Below are 25,867 nucleotides of genomic sequence, written 5' to 3' on the forward strand. Positions count from 1 at the left end.
TGTAACGCTGTTGTGCGATGGGTCACACATTCCCTCTCTTTAAAGGACTCAGTTGGATGGACCACTGAACTGGGCATTATTTAGGATGCAGTGAAGAGCAGCGGGTCGTTTCACCCTCAAGTATAAGAGGTCTAGCATTAACATCTGGCGTATTTAAGAGACTTTAAAGGGGGGAAAATCTGAAAAGTTTACTGATGCCAAGTTGAGCAGTAGTAAATATGGGGATGGAGGAGGCAACCCCATGATGAAAGAGGCAGGCTCAGGCTGGTATGGAAGGGGAGCCATGGCTGTGCCTGACTCTCCTTAACATGCCTAGTGGTTAAGCCTAGCAGATGGAGAGAACAAACAGGCAGCTGGTGTGGGGGAGCATACCACCAAGCCCCAATCTGCTCCTTTAGCAAGTCATTAATTTGTTTAAACTTCAAGCTTTGCCTAGTATGAGAAAGAGGAAATCAAATCATGTGCACACAGTCCACTCCATCCCGTGGTCCTTTGCCCTTGCTGTGCCCCTGAGCTCAGCCAGCAGTCTTCCCACCCTACCCCACCCCGCGCTCTTTATGACACAAAGTTTGGGCTGATTCTTTCACAAACACCTGTGCTGTTATTGGAGTATCTCACATTTGCCAAAAGGAAACAGAAGTACTACTCCCCATCGATTCAAAGACCTCATTATTACTGTATTTACCTCCAAGCAAGTCCTCTCTATGACGGTAATGCAGAAGGCGCATCCCAAATTCAGAATGTGAAAAATCATTTGAGAGAATGTAAAATGTTTACACACATTAGTTCTTTATTGGAAGAGGCAGTTCAGACCCATTTATATATGCAAAAGGATAGGATGACAAAATATGTAATGGCCCTGTCACCTTTTCAAATATTTTACTTAAAATATACTTTATATTAAGTTTTAAGGTCACAGTGAAGGAAATATCTGTAGTTGCCATTAAAACTACTCTAAAGAATAGTTCCTGCACAAAATGATGCAGGATTTTAAAATATACATGCAGAAAAAGACATATCTTAAGTGTACAGAACACTCAGATATTCAGCACCCAGATTTAGGAACAGTATTACCAGCACCAGATAAATACCCTCTTTCAGTCTTCTCCACAGCTGGCTGCTATCCTGATTTCTAACTGTAAAGACAAGTTTTTCTCCTCTTATATGTTACAGAGTCATGCAGTGTGGATGCTTCTGTGTCTGGCTCCCGTCATTTGTCTCTGTGAAACTGAGCTATCACTGCAAATACTTACGGTCCACTTGTTCTCAACACTCTGTATGTAGTCTTCTGCAATGAAACATACCACTTAGGTTCATTCATTCTACAGCATGCATGCCTTCGGAGAATTCTGGTCTGTGCAGTTTTACGCCATGAATATTCTAGCATGTCCCTTGGTTGATATATGTGCACCTATCTGCTAGGTTTGTGTTAAAAGGGTATATGCACGTTCAAAGTGCCAGCTTTCCAAAATGGTCAAACTAGTTGGCAATACCTCCAGTAGAATAGGCTTCCTGCTGCTTACATCCTTGCCAAAACTTCTTTTTCATGATTTTCATTTTAACCGTATCAGTGGGCAGGTGGTAGTACCACATAGTGTTTTAAATTTGCATTTCCCTGATTACTAACAAAAATAACATACCTTTTTGTGTTTACTGGCCATCTGGATATTCTCTTTTGTTAAGTGGATGTCCCAATCTTTTGCCCATTTTCTATTTGTTTCTTGTTGGTTTGTAATTGTTCTTTTTCAATTTTTAGATCCAGGGCTGGAAACTGTGGCCTTTGGGCCAAATCCAGACTGTTGCCTGTGTTGGTGAATAAAGTTTTATTGAAACACAGACATGTTCACAGAGACTACCTAGCTCACAAGCCCCAAGTACTTACTATCTGGCCCCTTCCAAAAATGATCACCAACTCCTCCTCTACACTCAAGTCTGCTGTCAGATACATGAGTTGCAAGTACCTTCTCCCCATTTCTTGCCTATGTGCTTTCTTAATGGGGGTCCTTTTGACAAACATAAGTTCCAAAAAATTAATATATCCAAACTAACTGGTTTTATTTTATAGTTTAGTGATGGGGGGGGGTCTTAAGAAAAATTTCCTTTCTATAAGATTACATACAGCCTAAGTTTTCTTCTGAAAGCTTTATTTTACATGCCATATTCAGATCTGTAATCCATCTCAATCCATTTTTTCTATTAAACAGTACCTTTCCCATTACACTGCATTATCATCTTCATCAAAAACCAAGTGACTGTATTATATATGGGTGTTTCTGGAATCTTTATTCTGTCCCAATAGTCAATGTATCTCTGCACCAATACCACACAATTATAACTTCTGCAGCTTTAGGACAGGCCTTCCTTGATATCTGGCAATGTAAGTTTTCACTCCACCTATTCCAGAAAATAGCCTGGACTATTACTGGTCTTCTGAATTTTCATTTGAATTTTAGAGTTAGCTTACTTTTGATTAACTTACTAAGACTTTTAAGATTGCTCTGAACATATGAATTAATTTTGGGGAAAATTGGTATCTTTTTAAGACCGTGCTGGAGTCCATGAACTAGATATGTCTCTCTTGAGTTCTGCGAATTATTTTTCTGGACACGATTCTTAAAAACATGGTGTTAGGTCATTTTCCCTCGAGGCACTTGAGGATTCTGATGCTACTGTAAGTGGCATTGCTTTTAAGATGTTCATTTTTTTATGTTCACTGCTGGTATACTAAAAAACTATTTTTGCATAAGCTTGTATGTAGGGACCTTGCTAAATTTATTAATTCTAACTATCTGTGCATTCCTCAAAACTTTCAATGTACAAAATCATGTCAAATGAAAATAAAAGTTTTACTTCTTTCTAATCCTTACTGTTTAACTATTTTCCTTCCCTTATTCTCCTGGCTAGGTCCTTCTGCAGAATACTGAATATAATTAGTGACAGGAGATACCCTTTTTAATCTTTTTTTCATTTTTGCAACCTGGAGAAAACTTTCAATATTTTAGTATTAGATATGCTGGTGCTTGTAGTTTTAAATACTTTTCATCCAAGTAGAGAAGTTCTTTTCAAATTCATAGCTTATGAGGAACACAAATGGATGTTAACTTTATCACATGACTTCTTTGCATCTTAGATTACTTGCTTCCATGTGATGTAGTCCAGTGATTAATTTTTGATTTTTAAATGACCCTTACATTCCTTGGCCCAGAACTGAGTCATGTGACCATATAAACAATTACTGGCAACTGGAGTGGAATTATCATGATTGGTTCAGATGAATCTGTCATGTGAGGAAATGGTGGACAAACTCTTCCAGAGAGGAATAAGGGGAGAAAGGACACTGAGTTAAGGACACTGCTAGAAACTTGTATTTGTTCCAAAATACTGGGAATGAGGGGCAGTGCACACAAAAACATGACATAATATTCATGTCAAATAAAAGGAGAGATGACGTTTCTGAAAGACATTGTATTGGCATACTGTGCACTTAAACCTATTGATTAGATAAGTGGAGTGGCATGAGAGCTGTGTGTATTCTACAGATAACAATGTGGATGCTGCCTTCTACTGACCCAGACTTAACTCCAAGTCATCTATGCATAGTTTATGAAAATAGTGTTTTAAAAATATTTTTTGCTCAAATGTAGTTGAAAACACTACAAAACCCACAGCTTAGGTTTTATTGATGGGGCATTCACTAAAAACTCATTTGTCAATGCCTCCCAATAGAAAATTATGTATTTAATTATCCGGTATCTAGCAAATGTCTCACCAAAAACATATAGCCTGTATTAGTACACTTTGCCAACTTAAGACTCAAATTAGAATACTGCCTTTTCCCAAAAATTCAACCCCAAATTTGCATAGAATTACTGTTAGACCATATTTTTAAAACATGATAGAAACTGCCATATATGTGTTTAATGCTACCGTCCTCATTTTAAGCTCCTGATGATTCCAAAACTTCATTTTATATAATGGTTTATTCAGAGCTGATAGCTTCTGATAGTTTTCCTATAAACAGTGGAATTTACATCAGAAATATGGCTTTTAGTATAACAATTTCCAAGACAATATGTTTTTCCACATTCATCACTCTGACAGATCTTGCCTTGGTATGATTCCCTGATATGTAAATACAATTTGAATTCCAAAATAAATATTAAATATTCATCATGTTTCACTCCTGTATAAATTATCTTGTGCCCAATGGGTTGTAGGACCTTGCAGAAGGCTTTGCTTCTTCTTGCATTCCTAGGGATTCCTTTCTGTGAGAAATCAGGTGGTGATGAATCTAATGCCTAAATGGTTTTCCCCATTCAGAAATACTAACTCTCAATGACATCCAACTCCCTATTAGATTTCGTCAAACTCAGAGGGTTTTGGCTTCACAGGAGATTCTCTACATCCAGTACATTTACATTACCTCTCCTGTGAATTCTCTGATGGCTATTGAAGGCTGACCTGTGGTGGAATTTTTTCCCACACTCATTACATTCATAGGGTTTCTCTCCTGAATGAGTCCTATAGTGTACAGTGAGGTATGACTTCTGAGAAAAGACTTTTCCACATTCATTACATTCATAGGGCTTCTCTCCTGAATGGCTTCTATAGTGTACAGTGAGGTTTGACATCCGAGAGAAGACTTTCCCACATTTACTACATTCATAGGGCTTCTCTCCTGAATGGATTCGGTGGTGGATGGTAAGATAGGACTTCTGAGAGAAGAACTTCCCACATTCGTAACACTCATAGGGCTTCTCGCCTGTGTGCACTCTTTGATGTCTGAAGAGGGATGAATTATGGGAGAAGGTTTTCCCACATTCACTGCACCCATAGGGTTTCTCTTCAGAATGACTTCTGTAATGTATTGTGTAGTAAGACAACTCAGAAAATAATTTTCCACAGATGTTACATTCATAGGATTTCTCCCCTTTTGGAAGCGACTGGTGCCCATTGAAGGTTGAACTGTCAAGGAAGATTTTCCCACACTCATTACATTCATAGGGTTTGTCTCCCAAAGGAGCTGTAGGATGGTCAGTGAGATAGGAGAACTGAGAGAGCTTCCCGCATTCACTACATTCGTGGGGTTTCTCATCTGTGTGTACCTTCCGATGTCTAATGAAGGCTGAATTTAAATTGAAGGTTTTCCCACACTCGTTACATTCATAGGGTTTCTCTTCTAAGTGACTTCTGTAATGTATAGTGAGGTATGACACCCGAGAGAAGAACTTCCCACATTCACTGCACTGATAGGGTTTCTCTCCTGTGTGTGTCCTCTGATGTGTAATGAGGGTAGATTTTCGGTAGTAGGATTTCCCACATTCATTACATTTGTAAAGTTTCTCTCCTGTATGCGTTCTTTGATGGTCACTGAGGGCAGACTTGCGGGAAAAGGATTTCCCACATTCGTTACAAGGATAGGGTCTTTCTCCTGAATGATTCCTCTGGTGTAGGGTGAGATGGGTCTTCTGGCAGAAGGTTTTCCCACATTCATTACATTCGTAGGGCTTCTCACCTGAATGAGTTCTCAAGTGTTGGGTGAGATGTAACTTCTGACAGAAGGTTTTCCCACATTCGTTACATTTATAGGGCTTCTCCTCTAAGTGTGATCTCCGATGGACAGTGAGAGTCCCCTTTTGACTGAAGGATTTCCCACAAACATTACATTCATAAGGTTTCTCTCCTGTATGGGCCCTTTGATGTATGATTAATTTTGACTTTTTACAGAAGGATTTTCCACATTCGCTGCATTCAAAGGGCTTCAATTCCATCTGTGATCTCTGGTATACATTAAAACTTGACATCTGGATGAAGTCTGACCCAGAGTCATTCCATTCATAGGGCTTTTCCCCTATATAAGCTCTCTTATGAGCAAGGAAAACAGCTTCATTGTCTAAGGCTTCCATGCATTCATTATATTCAAAGGGTTTCTCCAAAATATTAATTTTCTGAAGAATACTTTCTTCATTTTGAGAATAGCTTTCCCCATTTTGATTACATTCATAGGGTTTCCCTCCATGGTACATCTTCCCGCATTCACTACACTCATCAGGTTTCTTTCTTGCATAGCTTCCATCACTAATAATTAATTCTGAAGTAGATTCTAAATTCTTTCCACATGAGACACAAGTATGAGATATTATGCTTGAAGGAACAAGGCTTGTTTCCACATTATATGTTTTATCAAATACATTCTCTCTCTCTTCAATCAGGGTTTTGTCATTGACAGAAATAGCTTGCCTTGAATGTTCTTCTTCATTTCCTGGGATTCTCTCTATCAGGTCATCAACCTTCCAGACTTCTACAAAGGAATACAATTAAACAAATCTTGAGAATCTGAACACACAGGTATCAGATGGGAGTGTTACTCAAGTGCCCTACTGTGGAGCTGACTCTGGCTTTACAGCCAATCTCCACAAATAAAAATCATCACAAGTATACAGACCCCCTTTCCCCTTGATTTGTCACATAAGACAGATCCCCCCACACACATGGGAGTGGGGTGGGGTAGGCACAGGGAATGGATGACGGGGGACAGGACTCAGCACTAGAGAAAAAAAGGGATAGTAAATTCACACTGAACACAAGTACCTTTGTTACTTCACAAACATGTTCAAAACTGGTAGAAAAGGTGAAATAAACCCAAGAACTGGTGAGCAGAGGGCAACATCACTGTAAGAGCACAGATTAAGGCAGAAATGGGAGGTCTCTTGACTACGTCAGTTCAGCGAGAGAGCAAGAGCAATTCATGCATGAATGTTCAAAGAAAACATCCAAGAATGGATTACACTGGCAGTAAGAGATAGCAATTATATTACATTGTAAAGTACTACTTCGTACTAAGATTACTATGATGACATCCTCACTGGCCCACACCCTTCAAAATCTGTCTTTCTATTCTGCACATAAATCCAAATATACATTTTACAAATTCCTATCTCCTCATCTTTAGAGATAATCCTACAACCAGGGCTCCAACTCCCCAGTCCTTGTTCACATTTTTTTTTTTTTTTTTTTTTTTTTTGTCCTTGTTCACATTTACCTGGAAGCAGATATCTAGGCATATAAATATCCAAAGGAAATGTAAGATGGGACCAGATGACAAGAGACCAAGCCACTAGCATCAGCTCTCAGAAGTGTTCCCATGGCTGACTCAACCCTAACTGCACCTGTTTGCACAACAGAGTAGGTGGCTAAAAGAGCAGAGATGAGGCTACCTCGATTCAGATCCACCTCCAACGTACTACTGGCTGGGTCTTGAGCAAGTTATTTAACAGTGCTGCAGCTTCACACAGCTGAAATGTGCCCAAAATACAGCACTGGGAAAGGACCAACTGAGTGCATGTAAATCTCTCAGAACAGTATATGATACAAAACAAACACCATCGATTTTCTTTCAATTTGTTGACTTAAATTTCATATCAGTCACATCACTGAATAAAACTGAGTCCTGAAAACCAGCAAGAGTTCCCATAGGTGCAGATTTTGTTTAGTGTAAAACCTTAAATCACAGATTTCTAAAGCTGCCTCTACAGGATTAACTGTTATTTCTATGTCTCTCACAAATTTTTGGAGCCTCAGAGTTACTGTTAGCTGTCTTCACCCACAATCAGTGCAACACCAACTGTTCTGTGCTCAGAAATTTACACTACTCCTGGGCCCCAAAGTTCCAAATACCAACAGGAAAACAAAAAAACAAAAACAAAAACAACAACAAAAAAACCCCAGAAGTTATCATTTACCAGTAAGATTTTTCATTACCTGGACTCACAAATATATTCAAACTATCATTTCACCAATCTTCCAAAATACCTTCTGCTCCAGGAAGCCAGGCTATGCCCATTTATTTCCAAACCTGTACTCATGCTCTTATTCACCAATATGGCTTCCAGCAGTGGCTATACTTAACATCTGTTTATAGTTCAGGGGAAGCTTTAAAATATTTATCAAATCACTTCTTACCCATTTAACTTCCATTAATTTTTAAAATAGCATGATTACAAAATTGCATGTAACACATACTTGAAAGTAAGTACTCTATATGAAAGCTCCATCTGAACAATCCAGGCAGCCATGTTCCCCTTTCCTAACTAAACCCGGTATCTGAGGAGGGTATGGCTACATTTCCTAGTTTTCCTGGACTCTGTGGTTAGAAGCTAAAGTACTTCCTAACTGATCAAATGGGGTGCTTTCAGGTACCACCTTAACCCTGTTTTTTTTTTTTTTTAAGATTTTATTTATTTATTCATGAGGGACAGAGAGAGAGGCAGAGACATAGGCAGAGGGAGAAGCAGGCTCCCTGCAGGGAGCCCAATGCATGATTCGATCCCCAGATCCCCAGACCCTGGATAGTCTGGATCACGCCCTGAGCTGAAGGCAGACACTCAACTGCTGAGCCACCCAGGCATCCCCATCATCCCCATTTTATCAAATCCCCAGTTGAGGATAAATTATCTCAACCGATCAGTAATAAAGGGCTTTCATCCCTAGGTTTTCAGTCTGTGAAAAATCTACAGAATGCCTTCAATATGTCACATATCAAAGCAGAGTGAAAAGATCCTTACTCTTTGGGAGACTTTAATTCAGGTAGAGAAAGGCTCAAGTAACAAATACACAATCATATCTAACTTTTGTGGTAACTGTGGAATGGGGATCAAGAGAAGGAAGAGACAAATGTGGTGAATGAGTAATTAAGGAAAGCTTAAATAAGAGGTGAACTTTTTTTTTTTAGAGGTGAACTTTTAAGGGTAAAGTTCTAGAGGTTCTATTGCACAATAATGTGAATATAGTTAATTATCTTTGAACTGTATGCTTAAAAATGTTAAAATGGTAAATTTTGTTATGCATCTGTGTTTTTCTGAGCCTTGATATTTCTTTTGGGGTAGGTTTTTAAATTTTTTAAATTTATTTTTCAAATTCAAATATAATTAACATACAGTGTTATATTAATTTCAAGTATATATTGTTATCTCTTTATAACTACAAAAAAAGAAGGAAAGAAATCAATTTGGGTAAGAAAAGTGCATGTGGAGGGACTATGATAGTCTTGAAATCTAGACAAAATGGGATTTAACAAGAGTCTGGGTAACAGGACATGAATTTTGATGGGCAACATCGCATCATATTGGGTGGGACCTGAGAAGAGAATATAAATTCTATTTCAGAAGACACAGAAGAAAGACAGGCTCATCCTGTCAGCCCAGTGTTAAATCAAGTGGATATTTAAGATGAACAGCCTTTGCAATTTCCAACTAGGATTCACTGTAATCCAGGTATGAGAAAATATCCTTTACGCTGATGTCAGAAGAAATTAAGAATACAAAGGAACTTTTTAAAGCATTTCACAAAAGATAAGAAACAGCAACCTTTTTAAGGGACCTGAAGAAAACTAAAGAACAGAAAACAGGCTCCTTTCCTCTATTAGTTGTTTGAAGCTCAGAGGTCATCATGAATGACCCACGAACCATGCCATCCAGGAAGTTCACAACCGAGAGACAACTTCAGGAGACACAAATGATCACTGATGTTCTTCGTCCCAGGAAGGCCACGGTAATTTGGGAACAACTAGCCACAACGTACAAGACCACAGCAACGCGTCAGCTTTTTATTTGGAATAGGAAATTCTGGTGGTGGCAAGACAACAGGCTTTGGCATGATCTAGGATTCCTTGGATTATACCAAAAAAAGGGAACCAAATACAGACTCACAAGACATGGCTTATACATGACAAGAAAAAAAAGGAAAGACTGAGAGGAACACAAGAGCAGGACGAAGGAAAGTCAGGGGGACTGCTGGCAAATGGTGAGCCTGAGACTGGAAGACAGAATGACTCTGCAGTGACTTTATCTGAAGGGATTGTGAGGATTTTTCATGAGGATCAATACACTCAGAACTTTTCAAAAAAGAATGGCCAACGGGGTCCTGGGGGCTAACCTCACTTATGAGTGAACACTCCCTGCATATCCCTGGTGGCTGCAGGCGTGGGAACACAAAGGAATGCAGGGGGAAAAGAGGAAGGCCTCACTCACTGCCGCTCTGGCACACCGAAACCGCTTAAAACACAAAGCTGAACAAAAATCAAGATGGTTGCACCGATGCTGCAGCAAAGCTGGATTTTATTTTTTAATTTTGTAAAAGATTTTATTTATTTATTCATGAGTGACACAGAGAGAGAGAGGCAGAGACACAGGCAGAGGGAGAAGCAGAGTCCGGGCAGGGAGCCTGATGTGGAACTTGATCCCAGGACTCCAGGATCATGCCCTGGGCCAAAAGGAAGGGGCTCAACTGCTGAGCCACCCAGGCATCCCAAAGCTGGATTTTAAAGTACACTTTTCTCTCACTCCTGCAAACCTTCCTCACCATCCTTCTTAGCTTGTGGTCTCAGGACCTGGCTCCACCCTGAAAACAACTGCCAAGGCTGGCAGCATATAGACAATTCCTGTGAAACCGGCTAGATCCTCTATTTCCCTATAACCCCCCACCCCAAACCCCTTCCTCGCAGTTTGTGAAGGCCACATCCTGCTGCAGCCTCCTCTGCCTGACAAAGCAACAAGCTCTTTATTATTATTTTTTAAAAGATTTTTATTTTTTCATGAGAGACAGAGAGAGAGAGAGAGAAGCGGAGACATAGGCAGAGGGAGAGGTAGTCTCCTCACAGGGAGCCCGATGTGGGACTTGATCCAGGAACCGGGATTACACCCTAAGCCAAAGGCAGACGCTCAACCGCTGAGCCACCCAGCCGTCCCAGCAACAAAGCTCTTATTCCTCTTTATCCCCAACTGTCTTCAAGTTATATTTGGGCTCCGAAGCACGGGGGGCCAGTTTTTAACATCATCACCACGGGAGGACTGACTTAGAGGCCTGTACTCATCACTGCCCAAGGGCACACAGATGCACCCATGGCAGGGCAGTGGCCGCCCTCCACCCTCACCAGCTCAGGGAGGGGAAAGGTTTTGGTATCTGAGTGGTACCTGGCACAGAGAAGGGAGTGAAAACAGGCAGAAAACCAGCCTGAGGCACTTCACAGCAAAGAAGAAAGAAAATGGAAGACAAAGAACGAATGAGAAAGCCTCAAGTTCATTTTTCTCTTAGACTTCTGAATGCCTGCAAACAACCAAATTCTGTGCTCTCATGAGTAGGTGAGTTACTAAGGATGCAGGAGGAAGTGACTGGATCCTTGGCATTAGCTGGCACGGAAAATGCCTTCAGGTGTACATCAAATGTAAAATCAGGAGAACAGCCTGCCTGCTGCACTGGAGGGAGCAACGTGCTGCCTGTGCCCTGGTATGTGTTGCTGAAGCACGAGAGGCAGAGGCTCGGGGTGACCATGTTCACAACAATACCATGCTAACTTACCCAGATGACTCTGACATGGCAGTTCACCTTCAGCTACCCATGGCTCCTCTCCCTGTTCCAATTTGAGGATCACTTTCGGTTTGGTGCTGTCATACCCTGTGAGAAACAAAGGCAGACTCAGATGGGCTGCTGGGCACTCTGAGTCTGAGATCCTGTCCCAGAGGCCTAGAGGCTACAGGATAAAATGGGCTGGTTTCGCACCTTTGCAAAGTCAGAATGCTTCAATGGAGGCAAACATACAAATACCCTATCTGGTGCCCAAAAGGAGTGAAAAGGTCCTATCACTTATTTCTTCAAACCTGAGGGAAAAATCATTAAATTGGCAGTTGCCCCTCATACCCCACCCCGGGGGCAGCAACCCAGACAGCAAGCTCTTCTCACCCACGGAGACAAGATGGCTGTAGTTCTCCAGCATCACATCCCTGTAGGTGGTCTTCTCATCGGGCTCCAGCTGCTGCCACTCCTCCTGGGTGAAGTCCACAGCCACGTCCCTGAACGACACTGGCCCCTGTAATGGCATTGCGTTGGAAATAGTAACATGGAAGAGGTGTGCGTGCATAGGAGCTTACCAAGTTCGCTGATAAAGCCACCTGTAAACATTGAAAACCTGACTGTATGTTAGACCCTGGAATGAAAACAAACCACAGTGGAAACACACTGCCTCTTGGTTTTCACATGACCCCTAAAAAACCAAACCCCCAAACCAGAAAACCTTGTTGGTTCAGTTCCAGAGTTTTGCAACTGAACTGAGTTCTGGGGGACATTAAGATGAATAAAATAGCATTCCTGCCCTCAGTAAGCTTCTGGTCTGGCAAGGAAACACCACATGGATAAATAGGCATTTGATCCCTGGACCTTCTCTTCAGCCACCTTTGATGGGGGTGCTGGCCTGCTATAGGACTGAGGGGGAAAGAAGATGCAGAGGTGTGAACATACCAATGGCAGGAACAGTGGCAGCAGCGACACTGAAGAGGCTGGTAGGAGGAAGAGGGCGGCGGGACCCTTTCTTAGGGGCAGCTCTCCGACAGTACATGATTCTCATTCAGGAGCATAAACTGCACAGTTACCTCCCTGCTGCCAAAACAAAACCAAACCCCCTAAAAGTCCAATTTGAATAAATTGGAACACGAAGAATCTTGGAACACGAAGGCTGTTCCCTGGGCAGGAATTTCTCTGAGGAGACTCCTGACACAAGGAGTTGAGGTGAAGACGAAAACCCAGAGCTGCTGAAGGCAGGGCTTTACACTCAGCACACACTGGGCGCCAGCAAGAGTGGACTGCAGGCTGCCCTTGAGAATCCCAGGCCCATCAAGAGGGCCCAGAGTCCCTGCTGGCAGCCGAGGTGAAGAGCAATTAACCACAGGAGCACCTGAGGAGCCCGAGCAGCTCCATTTTTGGTACCCAGAGCGGCCAGATGAGTGTTGGCTGTGAAAACCTCTCTGGCCGTGGACACCGTGGCCATACACATGGAAGAGTGCAACATACTTCAGGCCTCCACATGGAGGTGGTAGTCACACATTCACTGGCCAAATAGACTTCAGTCTGTGATAAATGTTAAACCGGAAGGAATATGGGTGCAATCCAAGAGTGTCTTGGGCAAACCAGGACACACACATTAACTCCATCTGTGTTGAACATGGGTGATCTTCCTGAAGGCAGCTCTCAGAGAACTACACTCAGAAGAAAGTGACTCAACTGACTTAACCGTGTCTCCCAACTTTTGACCAGTTCAAAACAGGGGTGGTGCCTACAGATTCTGTGTCTAAGGAGACACAATCCACAGAAGAAAAAGATAACCTAGAAAATGGGAAAAATATCTGCCAACTGTGTATTTGGTAACGGACTCATACCACAATATAGAGAGAACTCCTAAAGCCCAACAACAGATACCTACATGATTCAAAATGGGCAAAAGACTTGAACAGACATTTCTCAAAGACAACACATGGGTGTCCAATAAGCATGTGGGAAAATCCTCCACATCACTAGTCATGAGGGAAATGCAAATCAAAGCCACAATGAGTTACCACCTGCCATCTCTTAAGATGTCTAATACCAGAAAGCCAGGAAATAACACATGATGGAGAAATTAGAACCCTCGTACACTGTTGGTGGAATGCAAACTGATGCAGCCACTGTAGGCATGAGAGCTCCTCAAAAATTAAAGATAAAATTACCATATGATCCAGCAATTCCACTTTTGGGTATATACTTAAAAGAACTGAAAGCAGGGTCTCAAACGTATTTATACACCCATGCTTGTTGCAGCATTATTCACAACAGCCAAAATGCAAAAGTAATCCAAGTGTCCATCAACATATCAAGAGACAAGTAACATGTGGTCTTTATGTACAATGGAGTAAAATCCAGCCTTAAGAAGGAAGAAGATTCTAGCACCGGCTACATAATGCTCAGTGAAATAAACCAGTTACAAAAAGACAAATACTACATGATTCCATTTAGGTGAGGTACTTAGAGCAGTCATAATCATAGCTACATAAAGTACAATGGTTGCCAGGGGCGAGGCGAGGCAGGGTGGGAAGTTAATTATTTAATGGAGACAGAGTTCCAGTTTTGCAAGATGAGAACGTTTTCCATATTGATGGTGGTGATGGTTGCACAACAATGTGAATGTACTTAATGCCATGAACTGTATGTTGTAAAATAGTTAAAATAGTAAACTTTACATAATGTGTAATTTACAATAAAAAAATGGAAGAAAAAAACTGAAGTGATGTCTATCTAAATATATTTCCCTGGGATCCCTGGGTGGCGCAGCGGTTTGGCGCCTGCCTTTGGCCCAGGGCGCGATCCTGGAGACCCGGGATCGAATCCCACGTCGGGCTCCCGGTGCATGGAGCCTGCTTCTCCCTCTGCCTGTGTCTCTGCCTCTCTCTCTCTCATTCTATGTGACTATCATAAATAAATAAAAATTAAAAAAAAATTAAAAAAAAATAAATAAATAAATATATTTCCCTAATCCATTAACTTCCAGAGCTCTGCAGTCATCCCCTCCATAAAGAAAAGAGCAAAAAGGGGTCATTATTTGAGTATATTCATGTTAGCTGGTAGTAATTTTTCTCTCAAAAACTGAAAAAAATCAAGAATCATCAGCTAATTGAGGAAAACAGTGTAAATAAAAGATAAGCATCAAGATGAGCAGCTCAACAATGATAGAATTTCATAAAGAAAACAACTTACAAAAAAAAAAAAGAAAACAACTTACATTTTTTCTAACGATTTACATTTTTCAATAAATTAAGGATACTTCTTCCATAAAAGGAGAACATTCTCCCAAAAGCAGTCAGCAAAGATTACTTAGAAATTAAAGATTAAATAATTTAAATTAAATTACTGAATTTTGGGATCCCTGGGTGGCGCAGCGGTTTGGCGCCTGCCTTTGGCCCAGGGCGCGATCCTGGAGACCCGGGATCGAATCCCACGTCGGGCTCCCGGTGCATGGAGCCTGCTTCTCCCTCTGCCTGTGTCTCTGCCTCTCTCTCTCTCTCTCTCTCTGTGTGTGTGTGACTATCATAAATAAATAAAAATTAAAAAAAAAATAAATTACTGAATTTTTTAAAACTCCCAAGAGGCTTAAATAACAAATTAGACATAGAATATGCAATTTAGGAAATCTCTCAGATAACAAGAAATTGAAATGATGGAAAAAGAGCTTGAGATACAAATGCCAGATGTGAGAGGTTCAAGTTTTCAGAAAGAGAAAACAAGAAGGATGGACACAAAGAATCAAAGGCAGAATGGTAAATGATACCTGAGCTGAAGCATAGCATAAGCCTTCACTTCACAAGGGGCCATCCAATTTGCAAACAAGAATATTGGGGGGGAAATACAGATCTAGAAATTTCCTCATAAAATGCCCAAAACCAAAAAATAAAGGAAAAACTTCTAAAAAGTTACAGGTGGGGAAAAAAACACCCCTGTAACTGCCATGGTAGTTAAAAAAAAACAACCCTGGTAACCCATTCTACTTCTCACCTGAAAAAAAACCCTTGGACAACTGGCCATGACTTGTGAAAGAAAAAAGATTTTGACCCAGAATTGCACAGCAACCCAAGCTATCATTTCAGCCCATGAACATTAGACACTTTCAGGAAAGCAAGGCAATTTATTATCAAAGGAAACACTTCCCTCAAAATGTTCAAGATATATGCCATTCTAATACAGCTAAGAAAATACTTTTACCTCCACAAAGATGCTGAAAAAACCTTTGACAATATTCAAAATACATACGTGATTTAAAAAAAACCTTCAAGAAAACAGGAATGGATACTTCACTAGCACGAATATATGTATACACACACACTCTTATATCCTACCTAAAACGCATAGTATGAATGATACACATAGACATTTCAATCACATGCAAGCACATATATATGTTAGGTTATATGCTCAGGTATATTTATGCAGTCCTCTCAGTTCTAAAGTCAGAGTTTTACTTAATGGAAAAACACTAGAAGCATTCCCAGCAAGACCTGGAACAGGACAAAATGCTCACTATCTCCAGCTGGAAAAAACAATTAGAGGCATACTAATCAATAGAGAAAGAATAAAACCATTTCTATTTGCAGGTGATATACTATATCCAGAAAACTCAGAGAATCAACAACAAAACCAACTCAATAAAAGAATATTATTAGGTAAGAGAATACAAAAATCAACACATATAAAGCAACAGCCTGGCTGGCTCAGCTGGAAGAGCATAAGACTCTTGATCTTGGGGTCGTAAGTTTTCGCCTCATGTTAGATGTAGAGCTCACTTAAACACAAGGAAGAAAAAGAAAATCATTAAAAAAACCCCACAAAACCCAACAGCCTTTGTTACATTATTAGACTAAGACATAATTCAAACATGCACACAGTTTATGGAGTAACAGAAAAGATAAAACTGTTAATAAGAAATGTACCAGGGGATCCCTGGATGGCTCAGCAGTTTGGCGCCTGCCTTCGGCCCGGGGCGTGATCCTGGAGACCTGGGATCGAGTCCCATGTCAGGCTGCATGGAGCCTGCTTCTCCCTCTGCCTGTGTCTCTGCATCTCTCTCTCTCTCTCTCTCTGTCTCATGAATAAATAAAATCTTAAAAAAAAAAAAAAGAAAGAAAGAAATGTACCAAATCTATCCTAGGAACATTTTAAAAACACTCCTGAAAGACACAGAAGCACACTTAAACAAATAAAATGGAAAAAAAAAAACAAACGGGATTCCTGGGTGGCACAGCGGTTTAGCGCCTGCCTTTGGCCCAGGGCGCGATCCTGGAGACCCGGGATCGAATCCCACATCGGGCTCCCGGTGTATGGAGCCTGCTTCTCCCTCTGCCTGTGTCTCTGCCTCTATCTGTGTGACTGTCATAAATAAATAAAAATTAAAAAAAAAACCCCAAAAAACAAATAAAATGATGCTCCTTGTTCCTGGACAGGTCAACTCAATAATACAAATATGTAAATCACCCTACTCTCAATTATTTTATAGATATGTGATCCCAACAAAAATACCAAAAAGCTTTTTTCCTGGAACTAGGTGAGCTAGCACTAAAGTTCATATGGGGGGGGGGGGGGATCAAGAACTAGGAAAATCGCCAAAAAAAAAAAGAAGCTGTTTAGGAGGCCTAACCCCTACCAGACTTAAAAAACACAACCTTCATGATTAAAAGCGTTTGGTATTGGCATATGGATGGAGATGGGTCAATGGAATAGAGCACAAAATCTAGAAATAGACTTGTGTTATTACATGACATATCATGAGAATGCGCGATATCATAATACAATATAACAATCCACAGAACTGATTTTTAATAAACACTGTTAGAGCAACTACAGTCATTTGGGCATGGACCAAACTAATCCATGCCTTATACTATCTAAGAAAAAAGTCCAAGTGAATCACTAATCTAAATATAAAATATTAAACCACACAGAAAAAAAAATAGGTGAAATTTCCCTATAACCCAGAGGTGGGAAAAGGTTTCTAACTATGACTCAAAATATAGGAGTCAGGACTGCTTCCAACCAAGATGAACAAGGAGCAGATTTACCCTGCCTCCTGAAAGAACACTGAAAAACAAAACATACGAAACACTGGCTTTTAAGACATGGATCTTGAAGCAACGAAGGACAGGAATCAAAGATGGGAGATAAACAAGAGGAGGCCTGTTGTTACTGCTAAGAGGATTTCCAGCCCTGGAGCAGGGAGGGAGAACTATGACAGAGGAAGGGAGGATTGACAAACAGGGTAAACACACAGGAAATAACCAGCCATACAGAAAATCATTCATCTACTGAAATGGGCCTAGAACAGATGTGGATGTTACAAGTGGTAGAGAACTTTAAAATAGTTTACAACTGTATTCCTCATGTTCAAAACATTTGAATAGGAAGAGGGAAGACATAAAAAAAAAAGACTCAAATCAAACTTCTACACATAAAGACTACAGTGTCTGAAATGAAAATTACACTGCACTAGATTAGCACAGCACGGAAAAAAACATCAGTGAACAAGAAGCATAGCAACAAAAGCTTATGTAAAATGAAACACATACAGAAAAAGGAATTCAAAGAGAAGGAAGAGTGTCAATGGGTTGTGGGACAACTTCGAGCAGTGAAACACACAAGTAAGAGGAATCACTGAAGGACAGATAGAGGCGGGGGGAATATTTGAAGAAATGTGGTAAAAAATTTCCCAAAGTTGATGAAAATCATAAACACACGGATCCAAGAAGTTCAATGATCCCCAAACACAGACATAAAGAAAACAATACCAAGACATTAACACAATCACATTGCTCAAAACCAGGAATAAAGAGAAAAGCAGCTAGAGGAAAAACAAAGACAAAGACAAAGACAAAAACCACATAGAGAGGAAAGAAGGTGAGAGAATGATGTCACATTTCTCTTAGAAATGATGTGAGAACACAGTAGAGGAACATATCTGAAGAATAGGAGAAAAACCAGCAAACCTCCCTTGAAACAAAACCAAGACAAAAAAAAAAAAAAGCATTTTCCGATATGAGAGCTGAAAGACTTCATTAGCAACTACAAGAAATGTTCCAGGGCCCCTGGGTGGCTCATTTGTTGATTTCAGCTCAGGTCATGATCTCAGAGGCCTGGGATCAAGCCCCAAGTCCAGCTCTGTACTCAGAGCTGAGTCCCCTTGGGACTTCTCTCTCCTTCTGCCCCTCCCCTCCACTCTTACTCTCTCTTCCTCCCAAATAAATAAATAATGCTTAAAAAAAGTGTTCTAAAATCTATAAAGAACTTACCAAACTTAACACGCAAAAAACAAATAGTCCAGTTAAGAAATGGGCAGAGACGTGAAGAGACATTTTTCCAAAGAAGACATCCGGCATTCTTTCAAAGAAGATATCCAAAGAAGACAGTCACATGAAAAGATGCTCAACATCACTCATCACCAGAGAATATAAATCAAAACCATGATGAGATATCACCTCACAGCTGTCAGAAAGGCCAAATAAAAATTCAAGAAACAACATCCCTCTTCTACTCTTGGTGGGAATGCAAACTGGTACAGCCATTCTGGAAAACAGTATGGAGGTTCCTCAAAAAGTTAAAAATAGAGTTACCCTAGGATCCACCAATTGCACTACTGGCTAAGAATTTACCCAAAGGATATAAAAATACAGATTCAAACATTCTGATGTTTAATATCAGCATTATCAACACCAGCCAAACTATGAAGAGAGTCCAAATGTCCATTGAGTAGTGAATGGATAAAGAAGAAATGGTGTATATACACAATGAACTACTTAGGCATCAAAATGAATGGACTCTTGCCATTTGCAATAACATGGATGGAAGTACAGTATACTATCCTAAGTAAAGTAAGTCAGAGAAAAACAAATACAGTATGATCTCATTCATATTGGAATTTAAGAAAGCAGATGAATATATGGGAAGGGGGAAAAAGAGGGACACAAACCATAAGATTCTTTTTTTATTCTAAAAGATTTTATTTATTTATTCAGGAGAGACGCAGACAGAGAGAGAGAGACAGAGACAGAAGCAAGCTCCATGCAGGGAGCCCGACGCGGGACTTGATCCAGGGCCTCCAGGATCAGGCCCTGCGCTGAAGGCCGCTCTAAACCCGAGCCATCGAGGCTACCCAAACCGAGAAGATTCTTAAGGATTGAGAACACACTGAGGGTTGATGGAGGGATGTGGGTGGGGGAGGGGCTAGAAGGGGGAATGAGTATCAAGGAACGCATGTTTGATGAGCACCACGTGTCTCATATATGTGGCTAATGACTGAATTCTCCTGAAACCAATATTGCACTACATTTCCCCTAACTAAAATTTAAATAAAAATTAGGAAAAAAACAAAAACAAACACAAAAAATCCCGAGAGTGTTCAAGAAAGTCCATCAGGCAGAAGGAGAATCACAGATCTAAACCTGGATAGACATAAAACATAAAGAAACCAAGAGTACCAGAAATCGTAACAATGTTATTTTCTTATTCTTTACAAATATAACTCTTTACCTAAAAATCACAACGTCTTCGGGGATTCATTCTACCTGTAAAAGTAATATCAAACAAGAACATAAGGACCAAGAGGGGAGAAATGGAAATAACAACAAGCTCCCTATAGTTGAAGTGAAACAGTACATTACCTGAAGATAAAACATAAAATATTAAAGCTGCATATTACAAAACCCAAACCTATAAAAACATTAACAGTGTTAGAGCTAATGATCCCGCAAAAGATGTAAAATAGAATAAAAAAAAATACACAATACATTCAAAGGAAAGAAGTTCACAAAAGAAAAAAGAAACAAGGAATCCCTGGGTGGCGCAGCGGTTTGGCGCCTGCCTTTAGCCCAGGGAGCAATCCTGGAGACTCGGAATCGAATCCCACATCAGGCTCCCGGTGCATGGAGCCTGCTTCTCCCTTTGCCTATGTCTCTGCCTCTCTCTCTCTCTCTCTCTCTATCTCTCTCTGTGACTATCATAAAAAAAAAAAAAAAGAAAAGAAACCAATAGTACAAAGAGAAAGCAAAACCAGACTACAACCTAACTGGTTATATCAATAATCAGATTACATATAAGGTGATCTAAGCAACCCAATTAATAAGCAGAAACTGTTAGACTGGATTTAAACACCAAAATCCAACTAACTGCACTTCAAATATAAAGATGAAAATAGGGGAGATCCCTGGGTGGCTCAGTGGTTAGGCGCTTGCCTTTGGCCCAGGGCACGATTCTGGAGTCCCGGGATCGAGTCCCACGTCGGGTTCACTGCATGGAGCCAGCTTCTCCCTCTGCCTGTGTCTCTGCCTCTCTCTCGATCTCTCTATCATAAATAAATAAATTTAAAAAAAAAAGGATGGAAATAGGCTAAAATCGAAGGGTGAAATCACAAGCAACACGTCTCAAAGAAAGCCAGACTGGCTACATGACAATGTTATAATAATATACCACGTCCAGAATTCATCCATCAATCAATATCCTTGATTTTAGCAGGTACAATCTGAAGAGGGACATGACAGATGACATCTGCTCTCAAATGATTCAGATAAGAATATATATATATATATACACACACACACAGCTAATAAAGCAAATGTGGGGGATCCCTGGGTGGCACAGCGGTTTAGCAGCTGCCTTTGGCCCAGGGCGCGATCCTGGGGACCCGGAATCGAATCCCACGTCGGGCTCCCGGTGCATGGAGCCTGCTTCTCCCTCTGCCTGTGTCTCTGCCTCTCTCTCTATCATAAATAAATAAAAATTAAAAAAAATTAAAAAAAAAAAAAAAGCAAATGTGGGGAGAGGTAAAAAAAACTGTAGTATCTGGGCAAAGGGAACATGGGAGTTCTCTAAGATCCTTGCGACTGTTGTGTACGTTTGAAGGTTTTTCAAAATAAAATGTTGAATAAAAATGAATGCTATCAAATACATAGAGGATGTTGCAAAAGGACTCAGAAACCCATCTGTAGGGATTCCTCTGGTCAAACACAGAACCACTTAGACATCAAAGAGAGAAACGACTTCAATGTACTGAAATACTTAAAATATGTGTAAACCCATGAGCTCACAATGGTAACAAAATGAAACAAAGAAAAATCCCAGTTGCTTAGGAGCCCACAGGATATTGTGAAAATAATCTTGTCTGTAAGAACCACAGAACTATTTAAAGAGATGTTGTTCTTTAGGAAAGTATTCCAGCTGGGAAACAAAGAAATGGTAAAGTAACATAGCACCATCTTGTCTCCCCTAAAGAACTGGGGGATCTTGGCAATGAACATCAACCAATGGATGCTAACGTCACAAAAACAAAGGAAGATGATACGGGCCTCCAGGGGAAAGCGGACAAGAGTCATGGGCAGCAAAGGCTTGCAAAAGAACTGAACAGAACTGGGTCAACGTCGAGAGCTAACTACCAATTATATAAGGCGTGTGGGTAATGAAAAAAATTCCTCGAGTTAGAATGACAGCAATGTGGTCCACACAATCCAGACTACGGGAAACAAAGGATAAGCTCATTTTCTTCAAACCATAGATTACAAAGCAGTAACATAACACACACAAGGAAACCATCAGTAAATGATTTAAAAGACTTAGCCACCTGGAAAGAGTGGTCTCTGTGTATCCTGATTGAAAAGAACCACCTCGGAATCCCTGGGTGGCGCAGCGGTTTAGCGCCTCCCTTTGTCCCAGGGCACGATCCTGGAGATCCAGGATCGAATCCCACGTCGGGCTCGCGCTGCATAGAGCCTGCTTCTCCCTCTGCCTGTGTCTCTGCCTCTCTCTCTCACTGTGTGCCTATCATAAATAAATAAAAATTAAAAAAAAAAAAAAAGAAAAGAACCACTTCAAACACATCCAGAAGATGGCGAAACTTTGAACACCAGATATTACATACTGAGAAAAAAAGGTATTGCAGGTTACCCTCACCCACTTTTTCAACACCCCTGATCAACCGTTAAAGAGCAAAAATATGTGCAGGTGAACTTTTTTAAAAGCCAAGAAAAGGGAGACTCCATGAAGAAAAGAAACGTGGAAGTAATACATCAGATTGAGTGATCACGGGAGGTAAGAGCTGGATGATGTCTGATGCATCTGACTGTACCGTGATCACCGCTAATCTTTTTTTTGAAAGATTTTATTTATTATTTGATAGTGAGCAACACAGTGAGAGAGAGAGCAAGAGAGTGAGAGAACACACAAGTGGGGCGAGGGACAGAGGGAGAAGCAGACCCACAAAGCAGGGAGCTCAACTTGGGGTTCGATCCCAGGACCCCAGCATCAGGAACTGAGCCAAAGGCAGACACTTAGCTGCCTGAGTCACCCAGGGGCCCAGCTCACTGCTAATCTTTAGCAATACGTTCCAGAGAGGGGTGAGGACAAAATCAAGATGCTAAGAATTGAAATGGGAACGGCAGTGAATGCACATTTACTAGAGAATACCTCGCTGTATTATGTACTGCACAACCGAGGCAAGTAGTAGTAACAGAAGCCACCTGAAGGATGCGCAGGCCATTACACTCACGACTCAGCTTTTACCCCTGGACAAAACAGTAACAATGAAAATATGTCTCCTTGGATCACGGTATTTTGGTGCCTGGAAAAATTATACATACCTGGTCCTCGGTTTAGATAAGCAAAAAACATGTACTAAGTTGCAATGATTTAATGATGATCATTAGGAAAGCTACCAGCAACTACATCAATTTCACAAAGACAGTTTCACAAGTCCTAAGAAACCTTTAAAGCCAACAAGTTAAAAAATGGTTTCCTATTATAATCAATTGAAATCACATAAGGCACGATACCCTCCTTTTCTCTGACAACCAGGCACATGAGTCACGTATGTAGCCCTACCCCATAGCTCTGCACACATGAATTCCATCCACAAAAGACTCTGGGTGCTAATCTGAGAGGGTGAGAAGTGCATTTTACATGATAACATTTTCTATTTCCAAATTCCCATTTTAAAATCTGGACCCACACAAATCTCCTGAAATGCATTACAAAACCAAGCACGGAGACAGGAAAACTCACCTGGGATTCGTTCATTTTCTGCTGCTCTTGGAAAACCAAAGACTGTTAACGGTGGACCTGGGGAAGAAGAAGAAAGGATAGAAGTCGCTGGTCATCCTGCATAATACCACCAAAGAAATCTCATTCCCTGTGAACACTCGGAAGAGGCTAAAAATGTGAGAAAAGAGAAAGGTACAACAGAATTGGGGTCCCTCCCACGTATCACGAGGTGACCAGATGGGTTACTCTTTCTTTTCCTTTTTAAGATTTTATGTATTTGTTTATTCACAAGAGACCCAGAGAGACAGAGAGAGAGAGGCAGAGACACGGGCAGAGGGAGAAGCAGGCTCCATGCAGGGAGCCCCACGTGGGACTCCACCCTGGATCTCCAGGATCACACCCTCGGCCGAAGGACCCGTGAAACCACTGAGCCACCCGGGCTGCCCTCGATGGGTTACTCTTCAATGGTTTTTCAAACCGTTTGCCTTCATTAAACTCACGTCGAAAAAAAACCCTCCTCTTCACGGTGCTCTCTACGTAGTTCCTGATCTCTTCAAATTACTGAAAATCACGTATGCACAGGAACAGGAAACACCAGGTCTCTAAAATAGGGTAAATGTGCACCAAGGCACACTTGTTTTCAAATGCTCTCCCTTCACTGGCTCCTCCGCTAGCTACACCGAAGAACCTTTTGATCACGAAAACTAACAGGGCGGCCAGCACGCGCGCCCAGGAGCCCAGGCCCGAGAGCAAGCCCACCCACGGACCCCGTCGCCCTGGACAAGCCGCCTCCCTTCTCAGGCCCAGGCTCCCCCTCTGTCAACCAGGCAGCCGCAGCCCGGCCCTCCTGGCACACCGGCCCTGCGCTCCACCGGCAGATGCCCCAGGGCACAACGCAGCCGGCTCCGCACACACTCCTGGGCGCCTAGAGACCCGTCTGGAGGCTGGACGGGGCGACGGCGCAGCCAGGGGGGGACGGGGCAAGGGGAGGCGGGAGCCCCTTGCGCCCCCGGGAAGCCGGGACCCCACGAGTCCCGCGTCCCGGGGGAGCGCCCATCCCTCCCCGCCCGCGCGCGCGCACTCTGGCCGCCCGGAAGATCCACAACCGCCAGGAGGCCCGCAAGCGCACGACCTACCCCGTCGGGACCCGCCGAGCTGCCCCGAGGCTCGCGAGGGATCCGGGGCGGGGGCTGCTCCTCCTGCGCCTCCCGGGGCCGCCGTTCCCGGGGCGCCGGCTCTGGAACTAGCGCGCAAACTCACTTCGGGCCGACCACCCTCCGGGGCCCCAAACGGCCGCCCGACGCCTCGCCGTCCTGCGGCCGCAAACCGGCCGGACCCGGGCCCCGCCGCAGCCGCCGCCGCCGCCGCCGCCGCCGCCGCCGCCACTCGACCGCCCGGCTCCTCCGGCCCAGGCCCGCGGGCTCCGGGGCTCGCGCTGGGGGGATCCCGCTCGCGCCTCCGCCCGGCCCGCGCGGACCCGCGCCCGCTGGGTGCCGGCCCGGCCGGACGGCGGACAGCCCCGCAGGTCCCGGGGAATCCTCGGCCGCCGGAGGCCGAAGCCTGGGAACCGCGGCGAGCGGGGACCTGCGCACGCACAGGAAGCGAGAGCAGCGCGGCCGCACTGCGCCTGCGCCAACACGCACACAGGCCGAGCTGCACATGCGCACCACGGCGCCGCCGGCGTGCGGCCCGGGTCCTGCGGGAGCCCCCTGGGGGAGCGGCACAAATCCCCGGACTCTGTTTCCCGGGAGTCCAAGCGCCCACACGCTAGGGGACGTCTCGAAAGTCTCCACCTCCTCGGGTGGGGAAGAGGCACCGTGCTCAGAGGATTGACCATCCGGACCTACTGCCCAATGGCCCAGTTGTCTTCGCTCCCGTGAGGAATCGAGGAGACGTGTCGCTTCCAGGAGCGGCTGTGTCTGCGTCCTGGATCCCTGGTCCTTTCCTTGCCCTGACGTCTGTCGGCTTGGCACCGAGACTTCCACAAGCAGGAGAGGACGGGGAAGGGTGCACGTGTGCACGTCACTGAACTATGACACGGTTCACGAAAACACCGGGATACGATTACTACTCAGCAATGACATAAGACAGGCGCATGGTTTCTCCAAGAGAGGAGAAGGAAATAGAAAAGGTAGCTTGTCCAAGTTGCACAACGAATGCAAAGTACAGACTGTGGAACAACCGCATTTCACACACACACAGACCCGAACCCGGATACCTGGGAATTTGCCCGTCCGACGAATTAAATGTATGTTAGGTTAAAATGCCATGTTTTGACGAGGAGGTCCTAAGGACAAGGATGTGGCAGTATTTGGGGGGAGAGATTATATAACGGTGTTCCTGGCCGATTGCTTCTTCAACGCCGCGGGGTGGTGGAGATTAAAAGTGGACTCTCCCGGTCGCCTGGGTGGCTCAGCAGTTGAGCGTCTGCCTTGGGCTCAGGCGGTGATGCCCAGGTCCAGGATGGAGTCCCGCATCGGGCTCCCTGCAGGGGGCCTGC

General features: G+C 42.8%; 1 protein-coding gene across 5 annotated transcripts; it reads right to left on the reverse strand.

The window, feature by feature from the left end:
- Positions 1-765: 765 nt before the first annotated feature.
- RBAK (RB associated KRAB zinc finger) lies at positions 766-24,638 on the reverse strand. 5 transcript variants are annotated; one of them, XM_055339578.1, is made up of 6 exons: positions 24,504-24,638; positions 23,868-23,969; positions 23,389-23,445; positions 11,737-11,863; positions 11,356-11,451; positions 766-6,301 (listed from the first exon to the last, which is right to left on the reverse strand). In XM_055339578.1, exons 3-6 carry the CDS (start codon positions 23,401-23,403, stop codon positions 4,386-4,388), a joined length of 2,154 nt encoding a protein of 717 aa, XP_055195553.1. In that variant the 5' UTR covers positions 23,404-23,445; positions 23,868-23,969; positions 24,504-24,638; the 3' UTR covers positions 766-4,385. The 5 variants fall into 5 exon arrangements, with proteins under 5 accessions (XP_055195553.1, XP_055195551.1, XP_055195552.1 ...); XM_055339576.1 differs by lacking the exon at positions 23,868-23,969; XM_055339577.1 differs by lacking the exon at positions 24,504-24,638 and having other exon boundaries at positions 23,868-24,496.
- Between the last annotated feature and the right edge of the window lie 1,229 nt (positions 24,639-25,867).

This window comes from Nyctereutes procyonoides, unplaced genomic scaffold (assembly GCF_905146905.1).
Source record: "Nyctereutes procyonoides isolate TBG_1078 unplaced genomic scaffold, NYPRO_anot_genome, whole genome shotgun sequence".
Taxonomy (NCBI): Eukaryota; Metazoa; Chordata; class Mammalia; order Carnivora; family Canidae; genus Nyctereutes; species Nyctereutes procyonoides.